This window comes from Danio rerio, chromosome 6 (assembly GCF_049306965.1).
Source record: "Danio rerio strain Tuebingen ecotype United States chromosome 6, GRCz12tu, whole genome shotgun sequence".
Classification (NCBI taxonomy): Eukaryota; Metazoa; Chordata; class Actinopteri; order Cypriniformes; family Danionidae; genus Danio; species Danio rerio.
This window is the reverse complement of record NC_133181.1, coordinates 5,112,501-5,123,181: the sequence shown is the minus strand read 5'-3', so window position 1 is coordinate 5,123,181 and position 10,681 is coordinate 5,112,501. Positions and strand designations below refer to the sequence as shown.

Here is a 10,681-nt window from a genome sequence, read left to right as displayed (position 1 = left end):
TGGCAAATCGGTGCTGTTTAAGAATGCGCTCAAATGCTAGCGGGATATTGATGTTTTTAAAATGACAGTACCGAATGGTATCAAATTCCAGTATCGCTACAACACTATGCTACTTGCTTACCTGTAGGTGCTGTGAAGTGTGTGATGGGTTTAGGAAAATTGCTCTTTTTGTGAGGATTGGGGGTTGGGGGTTGAAATGGTCTTTGTATTCAGCTGTTCAGTTTTTTTTTTTTGTTTGTTTGTTTGTTCTCGATACTGCTTTTGCAGCAGAGATCTCAATATTTTTTTCTTCTTCTTTTTTTCCAGCTGATATTTTTTCGAGACCATTTCAATTTTTTTTATTTTTTACATTTCAAAATGAAACCCAGGAGATGAATCCAGAAGCAAAGAATTCATACAAACCATTAAAATTCATACACAAAATATATGTACACAAAAGCTACATCCTCGTTAGGCTGATAATACTAAGGAAAGCGAACAACGGTTTATAACAATGGTTCAAAAATGCTCTACTGTGGTCTTTGAAATAGTAATATACCCCATATTTGTCTCAAACTGTAACATTGTCAGAAATGTTCAAAGAAAATTTGGGTCAGCAAACTGACCATTAAAACAACACAAAAAAATAAATGCAGCGGCAATTTTTCGATGATAGAAAATAATACATGAGGGTAAAAAAAACCATATAATTCATGTTATTATACATCGCAGTTATTCAAATTCACAGCCTTCTGACAGACGGTTTCTACTTGCTGCTCGGGATTAATAATTAAAATAAAAAAGCCAATGTAAATTAGAATGTTTAAAAACAACCATTTGAAAAACACAGAAATCAATATGCGATGTGCTCGAGTGGTGCAGTGCAGCAGGACCGGACAGAAGACTTCATCTTCATCTGCGCCATGAGCGCGACTCGTTATCCTCTTCCTCTTCATCATCATCCTGGAGCAGGGAATCGTCCACCAGTGAGTCCTCTGGAAACTGCAGCCAACCAGAAAACAGACCCTCAGATCCAAATGCAGTGCATGCAGAATTACACAACTCTTCCAGATTGACAACCACAAACCGATGGTCCTAGTGAAGTCATGCTATAAGGTTTAAAGTCTTAAAAGATGTCCATATTTATAATATTGTGCAACTTAAAGGGGATCTATTATGCAAAAATCCCTTTTATAAGGGGTTTAAACACAGTTGTGTGGCAACAGTCTGTGAACATAAGCAGCTTCTAATGGTGAAAAATTGATTCATTTTATTTATTATAACCACAAACAGTCTATTGAAACACTTTGATTGACATTCTCCCTTTGTACGTGTCATCAGAGGCAGAAATCCCCGCCCATTAGAGACCATCTTAACCACATTAGCATAGGACATTAGTCTTGTTTTTGAATCTGCCACTATGCTGACAGTCATTTGTAGCTCCGCCCTCTTTTGAAAACCAGGCTTGGATCCCATTCGAATTTAAAGCGACATACACTAAAATGGCACAATTAGGATCAAAGCCTAAAAGGGGCAGTTCCAAAGAGTTATAAAACATTATCTGGATATTATATTGAGCTGAAACTTATTTTACATCTTGTAAAAAGGGGCAAAATAGGTCCTCTTTAAATCTGTGACTTCATTAGCTTTTTAATAATGTATATTAACTCAATTAGAAGAAAAATGTTTTAATTTGTACAATATACATGTGAAAATAAGTATTTAGTGAACATCTGTAATAAACTTTTACTAATTTACTTTCGGTATCTGATGTTCAGCAAGGCAGTTTAATCAAAAATAACGAAAATTAACTTGACTTCAAGGGTCTCGAAACACCAACACAAATTTTTGAGATGTTGAGTCTTAAACGTGTCCCACGCTGCTAAATCACCTCGCATCCAATATCTCGTTTGTCACAGGCACATGCATGAAATGTTCCTGTATGAAAGTGAAAGTGCCAAACTGCAGGTAAAGTCGACAAAAAATAATAATTTGGCAAATAATTCAATTACTGATGTCCATGTAAACATCGAAAACACCCTGCTGATATGGGGGGGGGGGGGGGGGATTTCATGGCCCTCTAAAGGAAAATTACTACATTTAAAAATCTGACCCCATTTAAAGCAAATGTTTCAGCATCATTAAATATCACACTGTCCATCAGAAATCATTCTAACATGCCAATCTGATGCTCAAGAAATATTCCTTATTAATCAACGTTCAAAAAGTTCTGATGCTTAACATTGATTCCCACCATTTCCATCAAAAACATTACCATTATAAATGGTATATAAATGGAGTTACCGTTATAAATAAAATGATTTGTACATCTAACAAACAGAGCAGAGCAAACACAGTGGTAAAGTGTATACCTCCTCGTCCTCTGCTTCAGCCTCATCTGGGTCTGTTGTGTTGAGGGAAGCGGTGGGTTTGTGCCAGGCCAAACGTAACTCCTGATTATTTAACCGAACGCCATGGATTGCCGCCTGAAAAATTGAAGTTTATAATAAATGAGAAGTCATGCATATACATTAGGGATGGAACAGTTCATAGAAGGAAAAAAGTGGTTATCTTGTCAAGGTTTCAAACTCGAAGGCTGAAATTAGAATAGTAAACAACCTTGACAATAACATTTTAAAATACTGTAATCAATAGATTATAAGGCTCTGTGTGTTGTGCTGATGTTTGGTGTTTCTACACGGTATTTGTGTATTTTACAATGTAAACTGAATCAATCAGAAAACTATGACCACAGAACTGTGATCTGAACAAATTTTCAGAAGTCTCACCTCAAACAAACCCTTTTCACAAGACTGTTATGAGGCGTTTACTAGTTTTCAGCATCATAAAAATTTACATTAGGAATTGCCCAGCCCAATCACCAGATATGAGCATTATTGAGCATGTCTGGGGTAAGATGAAGGAGGAGGCACTGAAGATGAAACCAAAGAATCTTGATGAACTCTGGGAGTCCTGCAAGAACGCTTTCTTTGCCATTCCAGATGACTTAAGTTATTTCAGGTTATTAAAAGATCAACGTTATTTGAATCATTGCAGAGATGCATGGATGCAGTCCTCCAAGCACATTGGAGTCATACACAATGTTATTTCTTTTTTCCACTGCACCATGACTGTATTCATTCATTTATTCATTTTCTTGTCGGCTTAGTCCCTTTATTAATCCGGGGTCACCACAGCGGAATGAACCGCCAACTTATCCAGCAAGTTTTTTATGCAGCGGATGCCCTTCCGGCCGCAACCCATCTCTGGGAAACATCACCATGACTTTATATTCTATATTATTTATTATTTCTGTTAAGTGACAAGACTTTTGTCTAAGCAAAGATCGCACAGTCCTAATTAAATAATTAAAAATGAAGGCATAATCATGTTATTTACCTAAAATAAGTGTAATAAGCCACTTCTGATACCAAATGATCAACTAGAAGTCATTATTTGTTGTTCCTAAAACTTAGAAAGGCGACAAGACATTTGTCAGGTAGATTATGTATTAATGTATGATATCATCTTTGCATCTAATTACAAAAAACATTATACCGCTTCAGCGAGGTGTATGTAATGAGGCGTCTATTGGGGCGGGACCGTAAATAAGATGTTGTTCTCTTATCCGGCTGCCGCCATCAGTCTCACACTATTTTTGTCCTTATTCTGAAAGTCTTGATAACACCATTGTGAAGTTTTTTTTATTATTTCAGCAAATATGACAGTAATAAAAATATGTGTTGTACTTTCCCATTCACTGTGCTCCAAGTTAACCAACTATGACAACTGAGAAACCTGGATATGTGAAAAGAGTCCATATACATGCATAGTGATGTGTTTATGGAAATACATTTGTACCTGTTCAGCCTCTGCGCGGGTTTTGTACGTAATGATGGCACTGAGACTAGAATCCTCCATCTGGCAGTCTTCAATCTCTCCGTATTGCTGTAGGTAAGTGGAAAAAATCAGTTAAGACTCAAAGAGGAGATTTGATATAAGCAGCGTGATGCAACGTGGCCTTTAAATCTACTCACTGCGAAGTGTGGCAGCAGGTCGACTCGATCGGCCTCGGAGAAACCGCTGATTTCTAAAGCTCTGGGTCGATGATCCACCACAGCATGGGTTGGAGCTCCTCTCCCTCGCCCTCGAATCCCTCGGCCGCGGCTCCTCAGGGCCCCTCGACCCCTGCTGTGGGCCCCCCTCCCACGTCCTGGGGTCAGAAGCCCCCTTTTGGCAGCCTGAACGAAAAGAAAATATCTAACGGATGCTTGTAGGAGTTTAGATAGCTCTATAGTGCCACCTGGTGGAAAGACTGAGAATGAGCAGTGCTTATCATCTTTATAAGGCAGTATGCAATAAGTTATATTGAGTATATATTAGGGCTGCTCGATTTTGGGAAAAATCATAATCACGATTATTTTGGTCATAATTGTAATCACGATTATTCAAAATGATTATCAGTTGAAGACAAAATTCTTTGCGCTCCTGAGATTTTTTTTTTTAATTAATAAATTCCCAAATGATGTTTAACAGAGCAAGGAATTTTAACATTTTCCTCTAATATTTTTTTTCTTCTGGAGAAAGTCTTATTTGTTTTGTTTTGGCTAGAATAAAAGCAGGTTTAAATATTTTGAAACCTCTTTTAAGGTCAATATTATTAGCCCCCTTAAGCAATATATTTTTGATTGTCTTCAGAAGAAACTACTGTTATACAATGACTTGCCTAATTACCCTAATTAAGTCTTTGAATCGCACTTTAATCTGAATGCTTGTATTTTGAAAATAGTGTAATATTTTGTGCTGTCACCATAGCAAAGATAAAAGAAATCAGTTATTAGAAATAAGTTATTAAAACGATCATGTTTAGAAATGTATTGAAAAAAATCTTCTTTCCATTAAACAGAAATTGTGGGAAAAGGGTTGCTAATATTCAGGAGGGCTAATAATTCTGACTTCAGCTGCATATATGCAGCTATTTTCATCCTTGCAAAGGAAAGAGAAATAAATACAATAGAATAAAAATATGAAACAAACCGTGCTTTAAGTATCTTCACTGTAAGAAAAACACTTTAGCTACACAAGTCCTTCAGTCAAGTAGGCTTGGGCGGTATCCAAGTTTTGACACCGTCAAACCGCCTCCATATTTTACCCCGGTATCCGGTATTACCGGCGTAATAAAAAATTATGACGTAAAAAATTATGACGTGTTTTTGTGGAGGAACATTATTAAATCCACTGGCTTTAGCGCAGTCCTGCGCTCATGGGGTCCAGCAGCTGAACACCCTTTCCTGCTGCTACAGGCCGAGATGCAGAGTTCTGATCTGGCTGATTTTGCAAGTTTTGAGTAGGATTGTTTGTTCATCTTCTACCAGTCAGGAACATCCATTTAATTTTCCATGACAGCAGTGTTAGTGTAGCGAATGGCCTCGTCTTTTTACCTGTCAGCTTGCGGTTTAGGGCTCTACCGTAATACGCAGTGTATGAGCGACCGCCGAAATACCTGGCTGGAATGACCGCTCCTTCTGAGCTAGTGACTGGCTTGACCGCCGTCAAAATGAGCTTTTTTTACTACTTCGTCATCATTTGTTTTACCTTTGCAGGAATGGATTTTAATGCAGGGATTTGGATTTTTTCGGTTCTCGCCAGGTTTGGGCAAAGACCTTCAGCTCTTATGCAGACCTCTTGTTCATATTAACCACGTCTCCCTTCTGTTCAGTCAAAACCGTAAATACTGCCAAACTGCAGGACACTTTGAAGCGCAACTCATCACGTCACCTCTCCCCCTCCCTCTCTCCTCCACACTGTCCCGTGATGACAACCACACATACGTTTTTGTAGGCATTAAATAAAGGATATTTAATATTTTATGACGGTATAACGGTATTGAAACTGACACCATTGCTATTTTTAGATCCCACGGTATGCCATAATACTGTAATACCGCCCAAGCCTACAGTCAAGAGCAGTATGGAATTTTCTCTTAGTTGTTTTATTAATCATGATGAAAACAGGCGGCAGCAGGAATATCGCATGGTCACTTTATTGGTTTCTCTTTCACGTGTCTTGATTCTCAACCCGTTTGTTTATTGCACAAATGACGGTTAATATAAATAATCACTAAACACCGCGTTTTGACACCTATTTGACCATTAAAGTGCTCAGGTTAAGATGACTTTAGATGTGTGCGCTCTGCTCGTCTCAGTGTGCGAATGAGACTAAATGATGATCACATGCTTCAGTGTGTGCGGCATAAGCATGCGGTCTTTCGCGCTGCTAAGTTTATTATCGTTTATCTCGATTAATGGTTTTTCATAATCGTTAGAAGCTAAACTTTAAATCCAAATCGGATGTTCTATTAATTGCACAGCCCTAGTATATATAGACCATTTTGAGGGATGTAAACAAAAACAATGGCATAGGGGGCGAGGAGACAATCGTTCAGTTCAAGACAGCTGTGCCTAGTGCGAGCACACCCTAAATATCTGTTCTCAATGTTAGTTTTCCTAATATATTTTAGTTCCCTCATTTCATGACAATTCCTTAAAATTTTAAGCAATCAGGAAAAAATTAAGATACATACAGTTGAAGTCCTCCCTGAACTATTAGCCCTTCCCCTGTTTATTTTTTCCCAGTTTCTGTTAAATGGAGAGAATATTTTTTTAGCACATTTCTAATCATAATAGTTTTAATAACTCATTTCTTATAGCAGATTTATTTTATCTTTGCCATAATGAATGTAAATAATATTTTAATAGATATTTTTCAAGACACTTCTATACAGCTTAACGTGACATTTAAAGGCTTAACTAGGTTAACTAGGCAGGTTAGGGTAAATAGGCAAGTTATTGTATAATGATAGTTTGCTCTGTAGGCTATCGAAAAAAAAATAGCTTAAAGGGGCTAATAATATTGACTTTAAAATGTTTTTCAAACTGCTTTTATTCTAGCCGAAATAAAACTAATAGGACTTTCTCCAGAAGAACAAATATTATCAGACATACTGTGAAAATTTCCTTGCTCTGTTTTCAGTTCATCATTTGGGAAATACTTAAAGGGCCATGAAACCCCCTCGTTTCAGCAGGGTGTTTTCACACCTCTGCTTTGGAAAAAGTCAAAAAAGTGGGCGTGTCCAGCTCTGTTTAGGGGGGAGTGTCGGAGGAACTAAAGTGGGATGGTGTGGGAGTGTCTATTTGTGCACGCGCGAGTTTCAGAGTCAAAATACACACCCACAGCGGACAATGTGACTGTGTTTACATGGACATCTGTAGTCGAATTATTTGCCAAATTATTAAAAGTTGGACTTTAACTGCAGTTTGGCTCTTTCTACAGGGAATTCATTCATGCCTCTCGCGACAAACGAGATATTTGATTCAAGAAACTGCTGCAAGCGTGTATTTTTCATGCAATGTTTGATACCGCACGGCGAATGAGAGAGAAAAAAACTCCGCATTTCCCGGAAACTTAGATGCACACGGCAGGTAGCATCAGAAAGCCGCGTGTGTTATTCCGGTCACAAAATGCGGTGCTAACATTTCTGCACTCAGTGCAATAGTAACTTAATTCGATACGAACAAACTGAATAAACAAAGAGCACTGGTCGCTCACTTACCAAATCTGTAGAGACAGGACAATCACCAGCAACTAGAGCCGCGTCTTTATGGAGAGAATCCTACAAGCGAATTCAGATTTCAGCGTTTGCAGATGAGAACAGCTCTCAGGTAAACAATGTTCCTCCTTTGACACGTAAGTTATTGTTGTCGAGCGTCGCGTACACTGTTAATCCACACGTAAGACTGAGATCTCACAGCGAGAAAATGAAAACGAAACTTAACGGCAGCAAACTATAAAAGCAACACTTCACGCTTGTTTTGCCAACACAACGTGGCGTCTTTGTGGCGTAAACACGGTGACACTAATGAATATTAATGAAGTTCCACAATAGAGCGCGCTGATTGGTTTGAACCAAGCTTTACTCATGCATTAATGCATCACACTGTAAGACGTAATAAGACTCCCTCTGGCACAGACGCCCAGTCTGCACGCTGGAATACACGCTATTATGTCATGACCGTGACGCAGCTTCAAAAATTAGTTTTAAACAGGAAGTACAAATTTGCTTGAAATAACGCAAAAACAACCAATTTACACTTTTTAGTGAAATATAGGTGTCCTAATAGTGTTTTTAGCAGTGTGGGACACATATACGACTGTCAACAGCTCAAAAAATGTGTTTTGGTGTTTCGTGACGCTTTAAAAAAAAGGGGAAAAAATTCAAAGGGGGCTAATAATCCTGACTTCAACTGTATGTGTAAAAATTCAAAACTAAATGTTAAGAAATAAACTAAATGTGAGGGGGAGACAAGGGTTTTTTCAGTCTTGTGAAATACCTCTAACTGCAGTTGTGTATATTTGATCTTGAGTTCAGCAGTGTCTTCTCCTGCCTGCATTTTCTTATAAAGATCCAACTCTGTGTCCAGGAGCTCCTTCTGGGCCTGCAAATGTATATGCATGAGTATAAACACATGCACAACTGCTTTATTATCATGGATGTGTGTGTCTGTGTGTGCATGTGTGTACCTGGGCTTTGCTCTTAACCGTGGTCCTGAGGGCATTTGCACTGGACAGCCCCTTTATCTCCTCCTGGAGTTTGGTGATGCTGTTGGTGAGGCTGGTGAGCGTCTGCATGATCTGAGCTTTATCCTCCGCCTTCATGGACTTGTTCTTCTCTAGCCTTGATATCAACAGCTGAAAAACACATAAAAGGATCTTGGTTTTCTCATAGACATAATTTGCTAAAATTGTTATGTCAGACCTCTAAATTAAAGCCACACAGAAGGCGTGTTTTTCATGGCAAAACCCAAAACTTAACATGGCAAATCATAAACATCATAATAAAAAGACTCCAACAGCAATAGATAAATCAGTTTAAGGATTACTTTCAAAAAAAAGTCTACCAATTGTGAAGGATTTACATTTAGAAATATTTCCTTTAAAGTCTCTGAAGAAAAAAAAACGTTGCCCGATAACAATCTGCAGTTTAGATGCTAGACAATTGCAACAAAATCAATGCCAGATTATTACAATTTTAAAGTTCCATATTATATATAAATATATATATATATATATATATATATATATATATATATATATATATATATATATATATATATATATATATAAATATATATATATATATATATATATATATAAATATATATATATATATATATATAAATATATATATATATATATATAAATATATATATATATATATATATATATAAATATATAAATATATATATATATATATATATATATATATATATATATATATATATATATATATATATATATATATATATAATGCATGGCTAAAAAGTAATATTATGAACTATAATGTAAACTAAGCTTTCTAAGTTAACCCTTGTGCATTGATTAAATTGACTACCCTTTTGTTATGTATGGCTTTTGCCCCAATGACTTCCATTAAAATGACCTTTCTTGATTGTAAAGACAGCACATAATCATGCATCATTGTTAATTGTTGCTGGTTTTCCCTGTTGGGAAATGGTAAAGTTTGTAATTTTTACTGTTGATCTTCAGTTGTCAGCATTAACCCTTTATATTTTCTGGCTTTTATATGGAGTTGTTTGGAGTATAACAAATTATAGTGTGTGTGCATAAATGTGTACTATGTTATGTAAACTGAAATGTTTACTTTGATTTTCTCAGACATATCAGTATGTGCAAAGGGCTCTTTCACTCACTCACTCACTCACTCACTCACTCACTCACTCACTCACACACTCACTCACTCACACACTCACACACTCACACACTCACACACACACACACACACACACACACACACACACACACACACACACAAAATACCCTTAAATAAGCCAGAAACTAAGTTTTTTTTTTTTTTTTCTCACTGCAACAGATGATTCAGAGTTTAAACGTTAAATAAATGTATTAATTAAATTTAACATTTACCTATTCCTAACAGGGAAAACCCCCAACAATCAAGAATGCATGATTATAGCGGTCATGGCTTTGCAATCAAAAATGTAATTATAAATGGAAGTCAACGGGGCAAAACAGCCCAGAACAAAACGAAAGGTTAGTAAATTTGCTCAGAGTGCATTGTTGAGTTTTCTTTTTTAAAATACAAAGCGTTTTCCCAAAATATGAGTCAAAATAAGACTGTTCACCGAAAATCTTTCCATTTGCTGAAACACAGAGGAAGTTGTGACCAAATTAAGCCTCAAAATCACCTCAGATTGGATAAAAAAAAATCCCCAACAGCACACAAGGGTTAATATAATTTGATCTGTGATTCATTGCTGTGATGTAAAGCTGAATATTTAGCATCATTAATTTAACCTTTATTGTCACCTGATCCTTGAAAAAAAAAAAAATAATAAATAAAAATAAAATAAAAATCACAAATAAAAAAAGTTACTTCTATCACTTAACTGTTAACTAACATACAGTCCTTACTGTCACAGTGTTTTAACCATCACATTTTATTAAATATATTTTATTTGTCTTTACTAAATGAGTCAATTTTTATAAAAAAAAAAACGGTTAAAAACCAACCAAACTGCCATCATTTTGCCTAATTAACACATAAACAAGATATTAGAACCAAGATTAATAACACACCTTCTGAGTCTGAATGTGCTTCTCCAAA

General features: G+C 36.4%; 1 protein-coding gene across 1 annotated transcript in view; it reads right to left on the bottom strand.

Annotated features, from left to right (window-relative positions):
• Positions 1–544: 544 nt before the first annotated feature.
• rbm26 (RNA binding motif protein 26) overlaps positions 545–10,681 on the bottom strand; it is a 31,889-nt gene continuing 21,752 nt past the window's right edge. The window contains exons 17-23 of the mRNA XM_002662263.8: positions 10,654–10,681; positions 8,560–8,727; positions 8,370–8,474; positions 4,017–4,220; positions 3,841–3,927; positions 2,352–2,465; positions 545–981 (exon numbers count right to left, since the gene is read on the bottom strand). The exon at positions 10,654–10,681 is cut by the window's right edge and continues 47 nt beyond it. Of these exons, the coding sequence (XP_002662309.5) occupies positions 892–981; positions 2,352–2,465; positions 3,841–3,927; positions 4,017–4,220; positions 8,370–8,474; positions 8,560–8,727; positions 10,654–10,681 (796 nt within the window). The 3' untranslated portion in view covers positions 545–891. The remainder of the gene's footprint in view (positions 982–2,351; positions 2,466–3,840; positions 3,928–4,016; positions 4,221–8,369; positions 8,475–8,559; positions 8,728–10,653) is intronic.